At 39.4% G+C, this 21,455-nt stretch overlaps 1 protein-coding gene across 1 annotated transcript in view; it reads right to left on the reverse strand.

Annotated features, from left to right (window-relative positions):
• Nucleotides 1-440: 440 nt before the first annotated feature.
• Nucleotides 441-21,455, reverse strand: part of LOC141008030 (ninjurin-2-like) — a 33,309-nt gene continuing 12,294 nt past the window's right edge. Inside the window, exons 2-4 of the mRNA XM_073480209.1 lie at nucleotides 1,521-1,657; nucleotides 1,320-1,399; nucleotides 441-610 (exon numbers count right to left, since the gene is read on the reverse strand). Of these exons, the coding sequence (XP_073336310.1) occupies nucleotides 441-610; nucleotides 1,320-1,399; nucleotides 1,521-1,657 (387 nt within the window). The remainder of the gene's footprint in view (nucleotides 611-1,319; nucleotides 1,400-1,520; nucleotides 1,658-21,455) is intronic.

Here is a 21,455-nt window from a genome sequence, read left to right on the forward strand (position 1 = left end):
TCCAATGTGCACAGACACTTTAAGTTTGCTTCTACATTTAGCCTTGAGGCTGAATACTGGTGTAAAAGTATGTTTATAAGTGTAAAGTTGTGCCATGATACTGTATTAAACAGTATTTTGTTAAGCAGCTGTGTCTGAATCGATAAAGATAATAGGGACAGGATTAGAGGAATGGGATTTAGGGCAATTTTGAGGAATCGTTTTTAGCGGCTATCGTAGGGTACAGTGAGATGAGGGCAATGTACACACTGGACAATTAAAGCTGCTACTGTGTGTTTGTAGGAATTAAAACATTCATGCTTTGGTGCCATCTTGTGGTAATATCAAGAATAACAGTGTGGCAGACAAATTCTACACAAAGCAACTTTAAACGTGCATGTTTGTGCAGGTTTTGTGTATGAATGTACATACAGTGCTTGAGTGAGCCCTCTGAGGGTGTTTCACAGAATGAAGCGCTGCAGCAGCCACCGCAGGAAGCAGCTGCGTTGCGTGCCGAAGGCAGCTTTGATGAAGTTGACGATGAGGGTGAGGAAGATGAGGCCTGTGGTCAGATTGTTGAGGAAGTTTAACAACCGCTGATAAGAGGGGAGGAGGGTGAGCTCAACACGAGCTGCACACACACACACATGCACATACATTACACACACATGCAACAAGAACACAAGCACACACACACACACACACACACACACACACACACACACACACACACACACACACACACACATCTAGTTGATCCTTTGGCCCGGTCCATTCATACAGAATAAAATCAAATAAAGGCATCAGAATGCAGTAAAACTGGAGTTGATTAGTACTTTAAGTAGAACAATAAGTCAGAATAAGTTCTGTGTGTGCACAGTGTCGGCCCCTGTGTTCAATGTGTCAAAATCTTTCCCTACTTTCCAAAAATATCCACATATTCGAGTCATTGCCTGCGTCACAAAGTCAGAAATGCATCCTTGCAAACAGGCCGGTGCGCTCCATCCCGAAGACGGAGATGAAGATGTTGGTGACGAAGATGAGGAAGATGAGGATGGTTGCGGTGTTGTTCAGGCCGTCCAGGCGCTTCTGGTTGGTCTCTTCGCTGACGTCTCGCCGAGCTGCAACAAGCACACACATGTACACACACACACACACAAACTACACAATGGCTTTTTTTTCATGCTGCACAGAGAATATATTTGTATTTTCTGAAAATTGACTGGACTTTAACCTGCACTACCTGCATAACAAATCAACATGTCAGTGTATTAGTGTGTTAATATGATTGGTTAAAACATGAAGGATGTATTTCTCATGATGTAATGTGATTGGCTCACCAATGATGATGATCAGGACTCCAGCCACTATCTGCAGAGCCAGGGAGAAGGAGATGAGCGTCAGGACAGCGATGTAGTACCTGAGGAGGAGAGAGGAATAGTTATGTAACACTTATTTGTCAATAAATATTGTAAATATGATCATTCAGGAGCACTAAATCTAACAGATCTGTCTTTTTGCCTCACACACACACACTGTACCTGTATCCAGCTCCCTGTTCGATGACAGTCTTCATGTGTGTGATGTTAGCCAGGAACAGAGCGATGTCCAACATGCCCTCAGACACCGTCTTCTTCGTGGCATACAGGTTCATGTTCAGATTAGAGGCTGAACCTCCCTGAAAAAGAAGGACAGATTTCACCCCCTCCAGTCAAAAATGTTTTTCTTCTCGTTCCTACAGTTGAATGTTTGAGTTTCACGCTGTTTTTCACATCCTTTGCTCAAAAGTGTAATTTTTTCTCCACGCACATTGAAAAATTTCTTTGAAAAGGAGAGCCAGCAAACGTGATTTATGACATCACGAAAAAGTTTGGAAGTCAAAGTCATCAAATATTCAGAAAACACAAGCGTGATGTATAAAGTTTGTGGCTTCCAGAGCAAGTAGGAGACAGTAGAAAAGTATTCTTGAATTTTTAATGACGAGTAGGTGACATTTTAAGGACTTTAATGTGGTAATTATGCTTTTTTTTCTGCTTTAACGGTGAAATATGTAAGAACTGGCCATCATCTTCATACTCAAACCAAATATGGGGCAGCGTATCACCAGAGTAACCGCCAACTGTTGCTACCAGTAGTTGCCCCTAGCCAGTTAGCTCAGTTAGCCTTGCAGCTTGCGGTCTGATATGAAGATGATTCATTCATGATCTGATTCTGGACATAACAGATGTAATAAAACGATTGCAACCACTGACATTCTCGGTTTTCCGTATACAAACTCTGCATATAAGAAACCCCTGTCGTAGCAACTCTACGACATCCAATAGACCGACACCTGACGGCCCCTGCAGCTGCATAATGAGACCGCACTGCGCTTCAAAAGAGCAAAGACAGAGGGCGATAGAGAAAGAACAACAGGGGAAGGGGAATGAAGAGAAAATAAAAGTGAGACAGAAATCAGGAAAAAAATGAATCAGACAGAAAAATCAGACAAGACAATGTTTCAAGGGAAAAGGTTTTAAGGTTTCAAATACACATTTTTCTGTTGAAGTCAGATGAAACTGACCAGGAGAGGGCAGCAATGACCAAGAATACAACCAGAGGAAGCTGGCAGAAAAATAAAATAAGCATTTATTTTATTTTGGCGGTTCGAACAGAAAATTTCCATTTTTTTCTCGTGCTTCATTTATCATGAGAGCTCTAACTGCGACTCAATCCAGCAGTTGGAAGTTTATGAATGATAGAGAATTACACTTTGTTGCACATGAGAGATTTTAGACATCAACTGTGTGTTTGTGTGTTAGAGTTTATATTCCAGGACAATTCTTTCATAGAAACAAGAAAAAAAACAGACTGTGTGCTGGCAGAAGAAATGCTTTAACATAATTATATAAGGTCATAATGTATGACTCACAGCACATGTTATGGACTACCATTTCTGTCTAGATCTAATTATTTCCCTCCTATAGTGCATGGACTGCAGACGCACATATTGGATTAGTTAACACGGCGCTATAGATTAAAGTATCCTGTCCACAAATGGATCATTTTACCCGAGGCTATGTTAGTGCAGTCTGTTTTTCTTCAGGCTGCACAGAAACAGAGATGTGTTTAAGGAAGACATAGATCACATACTTGAAGTCTTACATGTGCACACACACACTTCATATACTGGGGACGCGTTGTGCTTCATGACCTCACTCTGCTGTAATGTGCTGTGGCGCTCCAAAATAAACAGAACGTTGACAATGTACATGTACAGTAATTGTTAAAGACTGCGGCTTCTCTGTGTGTGCAGCCTTTGTTTTTATATGATACTGTGTTAAGTCACATATTCTGGTGTTTGCTGCAGGGCTGCTTCATGTTGCCCCACACTTAATAAAAGGATATTTCTAGATTTTTAAAATGTACAACCAACCTGGGGGTGCGAAACAAAGATGATTTCAGGGGTCAGTTACTCAAGTCTTAATTGTAAAAAGCTTGATTGGTATATTGCACAGCAAAATAGCCTAAAACCATAACGCAAAAGTCACAAAAGTCACAAAAGTAAAGATTTCTTAGAGATGAAACACTTTGGTAGACCTTCATTACTTCTTTAAATTCACTTTGCGTTGAATTTCAAACATTGTGGCTTTAGTGCTCTCTAGTGGTAGTATTAGATACACACTCGCTTTTCATCGGTCTCATGCGATCAAAATAATTTGAACAATGCTTCAGTAAAATAACAGATTGCAGATTGTGGCTTTAATATATTCTGTGCTTTTCATAAGAATTCATTCACCTTTGCAACAGTCTAACAAGTCCTTTAGATTATATGTACATATTGTAATTCACTGGTACATAGTGGTTCAAATATGCGCTATAGGCTTTATATGAAGGTCCTCATAATAAGCATTAATTAATAGGTAAGAAGGCCCTTATAAGTCCTTATAAGCTGCTTATTAACGTTAATGAGGCTGTGTAAGTGTTAATAATAGCCAAATAAACATGTTTTTGTTCGATTATAAGACATTTATATTCACTTATAAGAAACTCGTTAATAGTTTATGGACTGCTGAAGAGCGTTAAAGCAACAGTGGTACATATTTCCGACATCAATAGTGTGGGATTGCACATTTTTTTTAAACTGTCCTAAGCTAACCTTCAGACAGTCACACCCAATTCACTTTAGGTGTGAGTCATAAAATATCTAGCATTTGTTCTTCTCGATACAACTTTTATCAGAGACACGTGTACATCCGAGCGAAACAGTATGAATGAAGACAAACTGTCTGAAAATGGGAGCTGCTGTCCTTTCTGAGAATCTGTTCTTTTGAAGCACACTGAACCCTTTACAGTCTAACCTCCACTATGTTTTCAGTTGCCACAGTGTTCTACATAGTAGGCTGGGATCATGTGCCTTGGGTTCCTCCTTATACCCTGACAATGCCAGCTCTTGCAATCTTCTGTGTAGCTAACCAACGGCCACAACCAACAGCACCACAAAACTACCGTGCAGCTCAGCCAGTGTGTTTACATCCACTTCCCTCTTGCCCGTGATTACTGGCAGACTCCCTTCTGCGGGGAGACAGCCATTTGGCAGGTGCACTTTGGTAACAAATAGTTTTCATATGAGGTCTCTGCCTTATCATAACTATGCCATGATTTCCTGAACAAGACGTTGATGTTGACATTTTTGGATGTAGCTTTTGGCCTCTGCCAGTGCCACAAACCAAAACCAAAACAAACTGGTGCTTGGCGTGCGAAGAAAAGCATGTTGTTTTGGCATTTTCGGATAACCTACGCCTCGCAGTTTATCCAAATGTTTGCTAATCCCAGGGTTTCACTCCAAATCCAATTAATCATCTCTTTTTGGATGGCAATTTACCTGTCCTAAAGCTGTAATCCCCATGAAACGAGTACACGTGATGTATTGTCGTCCTGGAAATCTTGATTTCATCCCCCATACAGCCTGTGTTACAGTACAGTTTGATCCAGACTGGGTTGATCTCCAAGAAAGTATGAAGCAATTCCTAGAACTGTACTGTCAAAACACTTTGAACACATGTACTATGGTCTGTCTGAGTGTGTGTGAGAGGCAGAGAGAGAGAGAGAGAGAGAGAGAGAGAGAGAGAGCTGTGTAGGAAAAAGAGAGAAAGAGGGAGGAAGACAGAGAGGGAGGTGAGGAAGTGAAGTAAAAAAAACAGGCAGATATAGAGAGACAGGGAGAGAGTGAGAGAAAACATATGTACTGTATATACACTGGCCCGCTTCCATCTTTTCTCAACTGGGGACTCGTGTGGTCACACTTTATCAACATCAGCCTTGGGCGGGCCGCCAAAACACACACACCCACACTCACACACACACACACTACACACATACTGTATACACACCAAAATCAAAACATCAGAATGACCTATATACAGTTTTACGGCCCACCTGTGTTCACTTAGTGTAATGTCCCTCTAAATGTACAGAATGGGCTTTTATCACACGTTATCTGCACTTATCTTGATTTATCAAAATGTTTGCATGAATTATTATTTGACCCTTTGTTTCCCAGGACAGGGAGGGGAAGGATAGATCCTTATTTACTGCAGCAGTCTGCAGAAGTGGTTGCGGGAGGTCGGCAGGGTTACACACATTCACCCTCAGTAGCTGTGAATTACAACCAGTTGGCCTCCGAGCTGCTCCGTCATGAATGTCCAGTGTCGACTACCGGGCTCATTCCCCCAGAAAATATTTCTTTTTTTCTGTGCTTGTCTGTGAGGAGCCGTCAATTACACATTTTTCCTGATCATTCAGCACCTACCTTTGAGATTAAGGGTTAAACAGCTGCAGCATATGAGTGTCTCAATACTCTGGGCTCCAGGAGGTTTCAAGGTTTCTCTCTGAGGATTGATCCCCAGCAGCAGTTTTTAAAACCACTACAAAACTTAACGTTCATTGCTTACTTCTGTATACAACAGAATGGACACATACAATAAAACATTCATTGGGAACAAGAAACCGCAACCCAGGATTTGCAAAGAATTTATGAACGTGTATATGCATCATGAAGGAGCTGCAAATGATATCCATTATTCCCACTGTCTTTGAATTAACCTCAGTCTCGTGGTTGGAATCTGAGACCAGGATAACCATCAGGCAACATCAAAATTATTTACAAAACAAAACCAAACAACTGAATCTGACTCAAACAAAGAATGCACATCAAGAATCTCCAGAGATATTAGTCTGCAAGTTAATTTTTAGGTGAACCCAGCGAGCTATGACTAGAAATTATATGGCTAACCGTTACTCTTAATGGTTTGCTATATGCTAAAAGGTAAATGTCTGCCTTCCATTGAATATAAGAAAGGTCAGGGGGTCGCCGAAGTCTTTTGGGAACCATGAATACCTCTATATCATTTTGTGACATTCCACCCAGCAGTTTTTTAGACTCTTCAGTCTGGACCAAAGTAGTGGACAGACTGACAGACTGATGTTGCTTAACTTGGCCAATAAACGCAGTAACAATATCCTGTTTCTGCAACAGTAGCAAATGCGACCACCATCAATAATATTGTACATAATGTAACTCCCTACACAGAGCTGAGCTGAGTAAGTCAAACGTATTTCTGTACACAAATGTTCTCTTTTTGCCCTCCTGGTTTTTACGGATGTATGGTATTTATAAACTGTTCCTAGAAATCCAGAGTCCTCGTAAAACCCCCATTCCTTAAAACCACTGATCCACAGCCCTGGGCACAGGGCCATATCACACAATGTACACATACCCCATCACACCAGGCTTACACACACACATACACAACACACATATCTGATGTGTGTCTTTATGAGGCACATATAAGAATATGTGCTTCCACATTCACAGGTAGGCACATGTGCCACCAATATACACAAAAACACGCTTGCAAAAATGTCAACTGCAAATAAACACCCAGCACATGGGAGGCCCCCCCTCGACCTCACAGGAAGTGCTCCTCCCCTGGACTCCAATTGGTCACCATAATAACCAATAGGAGGGGAAGCCCAACTAGGAGTGGAGCTCTGGTTTTCTTTTAGTGTCTTATTTTTACTGTCCTTCTGTCTGTCTCTCCATCGCCCTGCCTGTCTGTCTAAGTGCTTGCCGTTTTTTTTCTCTTCTGCATTTTTCCAAGTCTCTCTCTCTCTCTCTCTCTCTCTCTCTCTCCCGCTTTGCCTGAAGGCATCATCTTTCTGTTTTGGTTTTTATGTAACTGCCATTTAGGGTGAGGGAGTGGGACGAGAGCACAAAAACAGATGAAGAGAAAACAGATAGCGACACAAAGAAGAAGAGTCAGCATGTCGGGAGGAAGAGAGCCAGTGACAAAGAGATGAGTGCCGTTTTCTCCTGCTGGCTCAATGACTGTGTCTGAGTTACTACTTACTCCAATGACTTTGGCCGATGCCACAGGTTTTGTCTGAGAGAAGACTTTTCACACAAAGTTTCTCATATCCAGTAACCGATCCATGGTACAGTGTCCATTTTTTAAAGGACAAATCACAGGTCAGTTGGTCGATCTCCCTGAGCAGACTTGATGCCAACTGTTTAAATATATAATCCTTAATATTTTGTCATATCAAACCCCATTTTTATATATTCTCGCATTCTGTAACTTCTATGCAGTAGTTGCTATTGTTAATGGTGGAGTACACACTTCACAATACGACCAGCATTGAGGATGTAGGGACGGTGCTCCTGCAAAATATTGTCGGAGGGAAGTTCTTTTTAAGGAGGTGAAAAGAAAAGGTAACAGCTGCTAGCTTGTTCACATTTGTACCGTTAGCGGCCAGGCAGGATTTCCATTTTCAGCTCGGAAGTTGTTGTTGTTGTTTGCTGCCCACAGTGTTCAATACGCATCATTTTGAATGTAACCTTGGGCCTTTATTATTAAAACACCTGCAGTTACCAACAGCAACCACAGGTGTCGCCAAACAACCCAGGAATGAAATCTCAAGATTGTAACTTTAAAGCTACACATGTTAACATTTTTACACAGACAGCTACAATAGGTCAGCTGAACATTTTTAATGTAAAAGGTGTCACTAGTGACGAACCCACAGAACGTTATCACCAAAGTCTTGAGTTCCGCTCAGCTTTGTGGTGTGTTTTTACCATCTTTTAGCTAATTGTTTTGGTTTAACCCCAGTGTTATTTCCAGTCGCAGGAGGCACCTGATTCAACCAAACTTTTCAAAAACCCACTCAATGCTACCCTTCCAGCACCAAGCAGCAGACAGAGGTAAACATAGTGAAGAATTTAGCAGCTAAAGAGCTAGATATTTCCTTTGGGAGTTGGTGGAGACCAAAGCGGAGCTAAAAACAAGAGTAAATATTGGATTCATCAGATGGCCAGACTCCAAATGACCACTAATGTTGCTCCGTGTGTGCTGGATTTGCAAATCGGGAACTGTTTCTTCAGAGCAAAACAAAATAAAAAATTCAAATCTAACAGCAAAAAGTGTTTGTGATATGTTTTCTGTGTTATGAAACCATCAAACACCTACAAAAATCTCTGACACTATAATTTTCCTTCAGCACCAAAAGCTGAAAACATCACCCGGGCGTCACTCGGCCAGCCAAACATCACCTCTTGACATTTTCAGTGTTTGCTTGTTTTGGGGGACACGGGTCAGCAGGTGAAATGTTGCGTTTCAGGTTATTTGTTTATCTGTATGTGTGTGTGCTGATGATAGGAGGGGGTGGTGGGCATGTGGGTGAATGGACTCATTATGTTTAGAGACAAACAAACCCAACACATGCACACAAACTGAGTCAGAGTCAAGACACTTATTTTGGTGAACTTTGACATGGAGAGAAACAGGGAGGAGGCTGTTATCTACACACACACACACACACACACACCATTTCTGTCCCCTCTCACAAATGCAGCAGAAGGTTCACACGGACCCTTGATCTCTGCCCTATCGTCCTGCTGACTGACCTGTAATTAGCAAAAACAACCTTAAAATGGTGTGATGGTGTGTGTGTGTTAGTGTGTCCATGTCTTTTAATTAATTTAGGTCCATGTTGCATAATCTGAGGATGATGCAGGTCTTTACATTATGGTTGTGGCTATGGGGCCAATGAGTAAACACGTAAAAATCCGAAGGTTACAAACATGTTCCCTGCTGTGTTGTTTATGTCACAAATGAGTGAACCCACATGTCATTTTAACACACCTCTTCGTCCCTTTTGATCCTTCCCTTCACGCTGCTTTTCCTCTTTTCCTCTCTTCCTCTCGTTTACTATCACATAAACACATCACACATCACTTTCTTCTTTAACTCCACTAACTGCATTCTGCTTTGATAACAGCCCCGTCTCCAGAATAAAATGTTGGAAGAGAATGTTGCTGCAAACCATGGATTTGTTATATTTCAGTGTTTCTTACGTATCATGTCAACATTTCTACAGTACATATCATGTTATGTTCAGACTATGTTGGCTGACTTTCCTATCGGTAGCATGACTGCTAGATATATAGTTAGATGGTTGCTAAGTGAGAGATCACCGTACCATTACAACAAAAGCGACTGTTGGAGCATTTTTCAGCCGTGTGGCGACCAAACCAGGTATTTTAAGGCGAAACATGATCTTTTTCTAACACTTACCGAGTGGGTTTTGTGCCGAAACCTATTCAGAATTTGAAACATAAAGATGAAACGTTAAGAAACGCTTAAGTGAAAACCTAAAGAAACATAAAGATGAAACTTATCTTAAAGAAATGTAAAGGTGAAATGTAAAGAAATATATAACTGAAACGTAAAGAATTATAAGGTGGTATATAAAGATGAAACATTTAGATTCATAAAGTTGATACGTGGTTTGCAGAAACTTACAATGCCAACATTTATCTGGTGATGTTTAGGCTGGAGGTAAAATAACGAGTGGGAATTCTGTGTGTATTAAACAATAAAAAAAAAACCTCAATAGTACTTCAGTGCTAGTTCTGCTCCTTCTGTTTCCAATCATAAAAAATAGGCATTATCATCAAACTATCTTTAACCACTTTTGTTTTAACTATGTTCTCTCTGTTGACTTCCTCTTGTGCTCTCCTGCCTCTCTGTGATGATCAAAGTGTCATCCTCCTGTTATCCTTTGGAGGGCGAGCTGTTACACAGCAGGACGGAAGCCTCGGTAATTGCAGGATGTAGACAGAAATCCATTAGTGTGTGTGCGTGTGCGTGTGTGTGCGTGTGTGTGCTTTATGAGACTCAATTTACGTTTTAGACCTTGAGAGTGAAGACATCTTTGAACAGTGTCTGGTCCTTGTTTATTCAATCGAGAGACTTGTGGGTTTTTTCTTGGTAATGTAGGATAGGTTTAGGGTCAGAGATAGACATATTGCTCCCAACAAGTATAAAATCAAACTATTTGTGTGTCTCTATTTCATGTCACTGTAACATTAATAGGATTTTGAAGCTGTTATTTTAAGGTAAAGTGGTTACATAATGTTGCTTTAGCTATTTATAACAAAGTTATTTGTGTGTGCATGTGCGTAAGAGATAGTACTACTGAGAAACAACTGACCCAACCTCTATGACCTTTGACCTTTGACCTTTGACCCTCACCCCACACACAGACCCACACAGATACACACACCCACGATGACAGACAAATACTAAGATTTAACATTAAATACATACAGTAACAGAGGCTTCATTTGACCACATGTGTGCATTTATATGTCTGTGTTTGTGAATTTTGGACTTCCATCTGCCATCTGGGAGTCAGAGAGAGCGAGTGGCAGCGATCTAATATCAGATGACTCTCTGGATTCCGGACCATAACCACATGGTGGAACAGGGTCGCCCATATCAATGACTCCAGCTGGCCCCTCCAGCCCTGCAGGGACTTCCTGATGAAACCTTACAAAGGGGTCACACTTACAACTGACAGATTTTTATGAATATGATATCTTAACGTGTTTGTTGCTACATTGCCTGCCACAGCGCTGGTCACACATAGGAAAATCCTATGATTTTCACTACATCGCAGAAAAATCATGGTTTCTGTTTTCAGGCAATTAAAGGATCATTCTGGTTTTTATTACAACCTGGGGCTAATTTTTCATTGTTCTGGCCATTATTGAAGTAATTATAGGACTCAGACAATTATACATGTTTTCAACAAATCCTAAAATTGACAGAACTTGCAGCATTTGGAGGAGAAAACAAAGTCAAGTCTGCTTTTGAAATTACATGATGCACACTGGCCCAAAGAGACTTTTTCCCATTAGCTTACAAAGTCAAGTCAAGAAAGTCATTAAGAGCCACACCATTAAATTGTTTTATTGCCATTCAAGTTAGCTAAGGGCTAAACCAGAAGTTAGCCACTCTGCCAAAGGAAGTCTCTAGTACGAACTCTAAACGTAGAAGATCTGGGTAATGTTACACCCAGGAGGTCAAAATTCTCTGAGCGGCTCTGCCTCTGATGCTGTATCCGGATTTTAGCTATATTAGATCCATGGTGAAGATACAATCACAAAAACAAAAGCTCAAGGTAGCACGCTGCAGGTTTAGCCAGTAAAAGAAATATATCATATCAGTTTCGCAAATGATCCATACAAGTTCAATGTAGCCAAAGTTTTACGCTGTTGACAGAAAGCTTTTGATGTGTCATTATATGCAGTTTGGAGTTCAGTATCTTGCCCAAGGACACCTCAACATGCAGACCAGAGGAATCGAACCAGCGACCTTCCCAATAACAAGAGGCTGGCTCTACCCCTGAGCCACAGCTGCCCCTCAGAGTAGGGAGGTGAATGGAATACGGGACTTTTACCCAGGAAACTGGTGTTTGTGTCCCAACCAAAAACAAAAGTCAAGTTCTTTAAACTTAAACTACATTAGTAAGTAAACTGTAGTGAATTTAAGTCACATACTTATTTTAATCAAACCACAGTCTTTTCCTAATCCTAACAAAGTAGTTTTGGTGCCTTAATCTAAAAAAACTGCCAGTTTCACCGTGTTAATCTTGTTGTTTTTTTTATTGCTGTTATCATGATGGTGAAGATCATCTAATTTGTACTTTTCTGCTCTCATACAATGCAGACAATGTTAAATGACACGTGAAAAAGCTTAAAATATGTGACCAAACATGCAAAATGTCCTTAAAAGAGGCGTGCTATTTATACGCGATCCCATGAGATCACATTGCCTTGTGTGGCTTTGATTTTACACGTAATAACCAACAGAAATAATGTTCAGCACTGTGAAAAGAAAATCCAAACTGTAACAAGCTGTGTGACTGTGTTTTGGAAAAAGCTGTCCAGACCATGGGGCAGACTTTGACAATGCTACAGGTGCAGGTCAGTAATTGTGTACGTGTGTTTGTGTGTGTGTGTGTGTGTGTGTGTGTGTATGTGTGTGTGTGTGTGTGTGTGTGTGTGTGTGTGTGTGTGTGTGTGTGAAGAAGAACCCATTAACACCTGGTTTTCCTCTGACATCAACCAATGCTGGAGGAGTCTCTTGCATAAGATGTTGACGTATGTTGTGTACTGTTATAGCATCAGTCCGAATGCCAAATGCTCTCTGAGAAATGTGCGCCAGATGTGTGTGTCCCAATCTGTCTGTCAGAAGCGTGTGTGCCAGGTGGGTATGGGTGTGTATCAGTTGTGTGCCCCATCTTTTGTGTTCTTAAACACACTACATGCTGTCATGGCAATATTGCAAACAGACATATAAACAGAAATGTTCGTGCTGTTTAGAGGCTGATTTCTCTGAAGTGGTGACTTCAGTTTAGCTCAGTGTTGACAGGCAGGAATGTGAAGTATGTGCAACCTAAAGTTACAACACTGCTACGTGGCTAATTTAAATCTCTTGAATGACGAGCTCAGTCACACTAGTGTCAAGGAGACTTCCTGTGGGTCTAATTATACTGACAGAAGATTTACACTAATAGCTTCATTGTACGACCGTGTGCTGTGGCTTTTCTTCATGCTTGGATTTCATGGCTCCGTGCTCATGTAACACTCACAAAAACTAAAAAATAAGTGCACAGTGGTGCTGCAGGTTGGTCCTCTTTACATGCAACAAAGAATCTGTACTGTGGCAACTGCTTTAGCCGTGCATTAAAGGTCACTTATGACCATGTATCTAATTTGATTATATTCTATATATTTCTAGTCTGATTAAATTATGCTTGAAAGAAGTTTATGAAAGAAACAAGCACACACTGATACATTAACAGTAGAATCAAACATGTCTGCAGCTAATCGAATTTTCACACTAGTAAAAAAAGAGTTCACACACACACTGACAGAGCCTGTCGTCATCAGAAAAATCACCATATAGGTTGACCCATATTTACATTGATGTCAGTGGAAGACCTCTATTGCCTGTAGTAGTTATTATGGCAGCAAAGGAGGAAGTCAGGTGATGTAGAATATAGAGCGACACAATCCACATATGGAGTATGATAGGGTGGAAGGATGGGTCAAACAAACACAGGACTTTCACCCCGAAGACTGTTGTTCATGCCCCATGTGAAACCAACTCAGTAACATGATTAATTATGTCACATGCAAAATGAAACTTAAAGGAACAGTTTACACAAAAATTGACGTTCAGTCGTCATCTATACACCCCCCCCTATGCTGATGGAAAGTCGTTATAAGTGTCTTAGTCCTCAAAACATTTTTGGACCTTCACAGGTAGTAGATGGGGACTTCTTTTAAAACATAAAAATCCAGCTGAAAATATAAACATAAAATGGCTTAATACAGCTCGTCCAGTGTAATCCAAGTCTTTGGAAGCCCCGAGATCTAACCCTAACCCTAACCCAAACTGATTTGAAAAGATGTTATTTACAATCTTTAAGCGGTAATTTTCACTGTAGCTGCTAAGTTAAAAGCGTTAGCACACACCCGTCTGAAGTGAGCTCTTACGACACGTCAAGGGTGTAATTACTGTCTTTTCAAATGAATTTGGGATCTTGGGGATTACATGGATTACGTCAGATGAGTTGTATGGAGCCATTTTATGTTTTTTCCAGTTATTTTTTATACGTTTTAAAACTAGTCCCCATCTAATTCAGTTGTTTAGGAAAATGCTGCAACGCTGTTTTGATGTGAAGCTCCAAAAACATTTGGTGGACGATGAAACGTCCTCCAACTTTTTGTTGGCATTGGGGTGAGTAGATAATGACTGAAATGTCATTTTGGGCAAACTGTTCCTTTAAGTTACATAATGTATGTGATGTAAGTTAACTGTGTTACTGCTTTACTGCTGATTGTTGGTTGAGACTACTCGAGGAAATACATGTTCTTTTTACACAATGGCATGTAAAAAGGACCTCCGTCCCGTCTGGGATGATTTGTGGTGTTGTAAAATCTTATTACTCATTGTGGAGTGTTTGCTTAAGGTTTTTATTACAGGGAAGGCATGTTTGGAAAGTGGATGGACTGGTGTCAAAGAGTCTTTGTTAAGACGAAGATGGCAGCCATAGCTGGAATTCCACGTGTTTCTTTCTGGTCATATAAAAGGTGCATGTAGGTATGCACTCTGAGAGCATCACAAATACGGGAAAGAAACTATTGCTGAAAAAGACTGTCAGTCAGACCTCATAATAATGTCATGATATTGTCATCAACGTGTTAATTGGTTTGTCTGCTATCCATCATCGTTTAGGAAAACAGAAGTCAACAATGACTTGCTCAAGGACCCTTCAGAGGTGCAAATGTTTGCTCCCGTGGGAGCTGGTTGCAGACCTTCCCTTTAAAGGAATGTTGTCTCTAATCACCTTTCCACCTCGCTGCTGCATCACACTGGTCATTTCAATGTGAAATTATACCTGAAACAATGTTTACAACGTGAGATAATTAAAAGTTTCACAAAAAAAAAAAAATGCTGGGAATATTTAAACCAACCTTCAGTTATTGTGAAAAGTTTATGAGTGGTTTTCACAGCAATGCTGCAGTTATGCCTTCAACCATGATGACAAAGAAGTGATGCTAACATGCAAATATAGTGCAGAAAGGTTAAAAGTGCAGCAAAATCTGTTTGTGTTGTTGTTGTTGTGCAACGTAACAGTTGAAGGTAATTTAAAATTCATGGTGTCCTAGAGAACATGTGTTTAACTGTGGTTACCTTTCACACCACACCTCGCTGTTAGTTTATAATCATCATCTTAAAATATCTTTATTGCTTTTTTTTTATGGGCTTGTTTATGATCCAAATGCATGGCCCAACCCTAAATATTTAAAACATGATAGGAGTTTTGTAACCGTTGTATTTATTAACAGGTCTAACAAAAGACTACGCTGTAAATAAAACTGTAAAAAAATATATATATATATTCCCACAGCAAAGGCCGCCAAACATCTTGTCATAAGTAATTTTCCATGATTAAAATATAGTTTTCAGCTTAACCTTTACCTATATAAAACAATTGAAATTACCCCTAAATATCATAAAAGGCTGTTCTAATACAAATAATCATCACATAACAGCATGTGCATGATGGGAAAAGTGGCTGTCTTTGACTCCAATACTCCAGACTGTCTTACACAGTTGTTAGTTTGTTTGTTAAATTGCTAGAAAGTTGATAAAACACATTTATTAAAGGTTTTTGTCGTGAAAACTTCTGTCATTATACAATATATGTCAGTTAACAAACAAATCTATCTAATCTAGGCCCACAATACTAAATCAGTATTAATTAAATGTATATTTAACTACAAAACCAATAATTTACTGTTAATTTTTGTGTCAACAGTAAATTGTCACCAATTTGATCTATTATGATAAATTCAATACAAGTATCAAACTTAAATGAAATCTTTTTAATAACAAAATTATTAACATTTTAAGTTAAAAAAACAGTCTATTGTTATAATTGTATTGATTGATGATTTGATTGCTCATTGAGGAGATTATCAGAATAAGTTTAAGTGTTTGTATCTTTCATAATTTATGAGAAAATGTATGTTTTCTGGAATTTTCCTCCCATTTAAATGAATGGGCAGAATGTTCAGCGGTGACATCACACGCAGTGTGGGGTTAAACTGTCAAACCCTACTGATAAATTTCTCTTCAGCTTCCTCTTACTCCCACATTTTTTACTCTCCATCCATCATTATTCATCACAATGCAGAGAAATACATCCTCTTTCAAACAATGTAAATATCTAAGCAATGTGACTTACATACATTTGTGCTGTGACTCTCAAAGTAACAGGACTACTAATCAATCACTGACCCCAGTGTTAACTGAGAACGGAAATTTCAGGAGCACAACAGAAAAACATATTTTTAAAACTCGCTCTAGTTCCTACATTTTTGACACCATTAACACATACATTACAGCAACATGTTCAAGATTCCCTTCACTCTCATGATGTAAAGATATAGGCAATAGGAATTACCCTCTTTGAGTAATAAGACAGAGTTTGAGTGGTGCTTCTGAGCTTAATCTCTATTTAATGAACAGTCTGACCCAGGAGTCACTCAGCTGCTCCTTCATATAAAGTTAAGACAGCAATGCTGTTCAGCTCCCAGCTACATGAGGCAATACAGCCCAGCGTCAAGCATTTCACGCAAAGCAATTTAGTTGTCAAAATGTCACATGTAATGACAGATACGATGGCTTTTTGTTTTCATTTTGTCATACATCCGGCCAAGTTGCAGCAAGTGTCATATTCTGGTGTTCATTTGGAAATTCTTGTTTATATTCTCGATCTTCACACTCTGTCCATCTCTAGCTGAAAAATACATTTGGCATTTGTCTGAAGACACAAACAAACAGCTGGGAAGTGTCTTTTCTTTTTTATCAATCTTTTTTTTCCTTTTATTCTTTTGAACAGCAACTTACTTGTTAAAGCAACATTATGTAGAAATTGGTATTTTGTGTGTTTTGGCGCCACCCACAGTTTTTGAGTGCAACACCACTGTCGTAGACGTAATGTAGGTGCTCACTACAAACACAAGTCATTACATAATGACACTCGGTACGTTTACATGATGTTAGAAAAAGTCGTACTATTGTGTTAGTCAGAAACAGAAGAAGACGACGACAAAGGTATTAATACAAGATATATTATATAATGTACAGTGCCGAAAAGTCATCCATGTTTTCACCGTTCGCTGTGCAGCCTGTTTGCTGCTTCTTAACTTGTTTGGTATGTGACATAGGTAAAAGGTCAACCAGATGAAGGTCCAGCAGCAACTAGCTGAAACGGTGCATATCGCCACCTACCGTGGTGGAGTCGGACATCCTTCTGTCAATAAATTGATTCTCCCCTGGTGCATGTATACAATGCAATGGCAGTAGTCCAATTAAATGGCCTAATCGAACTATGACTGTAGCTCGACTAAAGTGTGCATGGAAACGTACTGAACGTTGTGATGCTGTGATCCTACCCTCTCACTGAAGTCACGTAGTGCAGAAACAAGCGATAGAGGGGCGGAGTGGCTGTGACAGAGACACCATTCACCCTATTACAAGACACTGTACCATCAGAATGATTTTGATGGTGTTATTAAAAGGTAAACAAGTTACATAACGTTGTTTTAAGTAGCTTAATCATATAAGTCATGTAAGCTTTGGAGTGCAATAACTACTGCAGTAGTTACACAACGTGTCCTAATATGTGTTTATTGTTTGGTGTAATCATCATTCACTGACCCGAAAAGTCAGTTTGCCACAATATGATCTTTACTTACAGTCACATAGGAGTACCTGTATCCAAAACAAACAAGACAAGAAGAGGGTGGGAGGGGCACACTTCTCCAGGATGTGTGTGTGTGTGAGTGTGTGTGTGTATATACTGTAAATAGCTGCACTGTACCTTGCATGTTGCTGTGTTTTGGAGTTGTGCCTTCAGGGATGAGGTGTGGTGCGCATAGGTGTAATGAAAAGAGTGGAAAGTTTCTTAGATTGTAGAGTGACACTTTAATGTATTTTCTTTGTTGTGTCACTCTCGCTTTCTGCAGAGTGGGGTTTTTTTTTTCCTTTTTTTTCCCACAGATGAGCCGGAGCTGTTTGGAGTTTAAGCCTCCCTAAGGCGTACAAGCTCTCAGGCCTCGGCCATGTGTGACATCGCAGGACATTCCTCCCAGCGGCTTCCTGGCTTTCATGGCTCGGCCTTCATCACCATCCACAACACACACTTCCTTCCTCTGTGTTTGTGTGTATGTGGGCATTCAAGCTTCCCGAGTTCCACGAATGTTGCTGTTTTCTGTGCTACGTCCCATTACGTGAGACATTTAAAGAGACGGACAGACAGATATAGACACTGCCTGGGATTGAAACATGTAAATAGAAATGAAAAAAGCCCCTAAACAAAGCACTAAACAGAGTATGGAAAAAATCAACTATGTCTATTATTAACAGATGAGTTCTACTGAACAATTTAAGGGTCTTTTATTAATTTTAAAAACATCAACTGTGAGTTCTGAAGAAATTTGTGGGTTTTCTGGCACCCAAGGGAACTATAAGAAAATTCATAAATGGACAAGCACAGCAGACACAAAACACCCAACAACAAACATTGTCAATTTTACATTTAATCATGGGACTACTACACCTAATTTTTTTCAAACTAAGACAAGATGGAATGGACACCAAAATAATTCACGGAAATGATATTATTGCAGTACCTATAGAAAATTTGAAAGAAAATTAAGCTATCAGTCACATTCATCTTTAACCTCATTTGTTGTGTGTTTTGTTGTATTTTAGCAAATGAACTACACTTAAAATATTGTGTAGAGTGAAGAGAGGTGAAGAGAGGATGGAAGTCCTTTCCTGCCAGATAAAGAACAAAAATTGATGAAAACGTTGCCTTGTTTAAAAATAATAAATTCAGTATATATACTGTATATTCCCATAATCATTATTATGACTTAAAAAGTCAAAAATGTGAGGAAAAAGTAATAATTATTAGATAAAAGTCATAATTATGTGACAGAATGTCGAACTCATGAGATAAAAACTCATAATGATGAGATAAATATTGACATTATATTTCATAACTATGAGTTTTGTATCTCTTATTTTTAACTTTTAATCTCATAAATTTGACTTTGTATTTAATCATTTTTACTTTTTCATGTCATCATTATTACCTTTAATTTGTATTTTTTCTTTAAATGGCAGAAATGGACGTCCATGAGAGAGAGTCTGTTACCATAACTGTACAAAAGCGTACAAAAAGAACAGTTCCATCATATTAATGGCGAAAAGCCAACCGGATTAACTGATAAACAAAAGTCCTAACATCTGCCATCATTACAGTGTAGTATTTTCATGTGTATTACTGATATCAACATTTTTAAAATGATGGTTACCATCAATACGGTTTGTTGCTAAAGTCCTGATTCTGATTTTAGTAATTGCTTTGCATAATGGATAACTAGGTAAAAAGTGACAGCATGGACATCAATTCAACACAACTTCAGCTCGGGAACAACGACAACACCTCGCCCTTCCTCTAATTTTAACCCTTTGCTCTTCCCTTCACGTCTCTTATCCCTCTGTCAATCTCTCATTTATCCCCTCACCCAACCTGCCATTCCAGCCATCTTATTTGCATACATGACATGACGTTTGTTAGCGAGCAGATATTTAAAGTAGCCGACCGAGCCTCTGGAGGCCATCATTAAAAACTCTGGTGGCAGAAGGCTCGGTTGGCAGTTTTAACCTCCATCCCTGCCAACATTCTATTTACACGAGATGTGACAGGTGGAAATCTACTGAGGCCAATTGTTTTACGAGTGTAGCGCACACCTCTTTACACAACAGTCACCTGCACCTGGATGCCTGCTAAACCTGTCAGATACGACCAACCATGAAGCAAGGTCACAGTGGCTTTTCCCTGTGTATACATACACCTGAACCTGCGCTTGACTTTGTTGTTATGTCTATACCTCACATAGTATGTCAGTGAGGCAAAGCAGCGGAGAGAAGTTGGGACGCCTTTGATCATGTCAGGACAAATAGCAAATGTTATGGCATGTTTTATGTCATTTTGTCGATGAGTCAACTGATAGAGTATGCCAGACACGAGTAGGTCATGCATGACAAGATGTTGGCAGATACTGTACGTGAAAGGAACATATAGGAACACACCTGGAGGCGGTGAAGTGTGACGCAGTATATGTCAAGACACTCGCACACATACACACACACATGCTTCCTCATTACAAAACATACCTGTAAACACGTCCTGATGATGCAACTGTCCATAAATCTCAGTAAACATGGTCAAGACTCTCTCTCACACACACACATGCACACACTGTTACTGCCTACGACTTTATGACAGCAAAGTGTGTATTGACACATTTTACACAAAATACTACACTCCTGCGTAACTACTGCATCTCAGTGGCCTCTGACTTTTTATCTCATAATGTTGAATCTCATGATTTCCATTTTTGACTCTCATAATTATGACTTTTCATCCAATAATAATGACTTTTATCTCATAATTGCAACGTTTTATTTCATAATTATGACATTTAATCTCAAAATTAAGACTTTTTATCTCAGAATTATGACTTTTAATCTCATAATCAAGACTTTTTTATCCCATTATTATTACTTTTAATCTCATATTTTTGACTTTTTATCTCCTAATTTGCTATGTTTGTTATTTCCTATGGATTTATGAAGGCAAAGTGTTTATTTACCCATTTTACACACATAAAAGGCGACACTCCTGCTTAAGTACTGCAATTCACTGGCCTCTGTACACATACAGGGAAGTTAAATTAGTATGGTGATAAAAGTCACGATGATTTGTAAGGCAAATGTGGTAAAACCAGAAGTAAAATTGATATAGTTGATGTTCGACACACTGTTATCACAGCGTAGAGCTTCCTCCACCGATTTAATATGACTGTTATAAGCACATGTATCACCAAAGAAACAGAAGAAAACAGGAAAAATCACAGTCTAGCTCCCTGGTTACCAAGAGTTTGTATTGCTGTGGCAATGTGGCAATAATCAACATGGATCTAAGAGCTCTCTGATCAAAGCTACTCAAACAGCTACTCATGTAATTCAGATAACCACAAGACTGTGATGTGCTACCACCCGTGGAAATTAAAGTGTTTAATCGTCATGATGGAAGTTTTTCCACGGAGACAAATCTCTCAACACTCATTGCCATGTTCGATTTCTGCTTCCACAAACATGCATATTCACAAACATACAGTTAAATAAACACATTTAAATCCATTTACATTCGGTATGAAGTTTCCTAACTGTCAGACATTCAACACCCTACATGCAGACATTTACAGTCAAAGCCTTCAACCATCACTCAATTTTACTTTAATATAAACAAAACTAAAAGACTATAAGTCCCCTGTCATGCAAGTGTTTCTGTATGGCTGTACCTGGACTAAATGCTAATGTTAGCATGCTAACATGCCTACAATTGCGTCTTTTCCACTGTCTGTTCAAAACATGATGGCATATATTGTCAAAACCACACTAGATACCAATGCTTTTGTGGTACTTGCTTAT

Source organism: Pagrus major, chromosome 14 (genome assembly GCF_040436345.1).
Source record: "Pagrus major chromosome 14, Pma_NU_1.0".
In the NCBI taxonomy this organism is placed as follows: domain Eukaryota; kingdom Metazoa; phylum Chordata; class Actinopteri; order Spariformes; family Sparidae; genus Pagrus; species Pagrus major.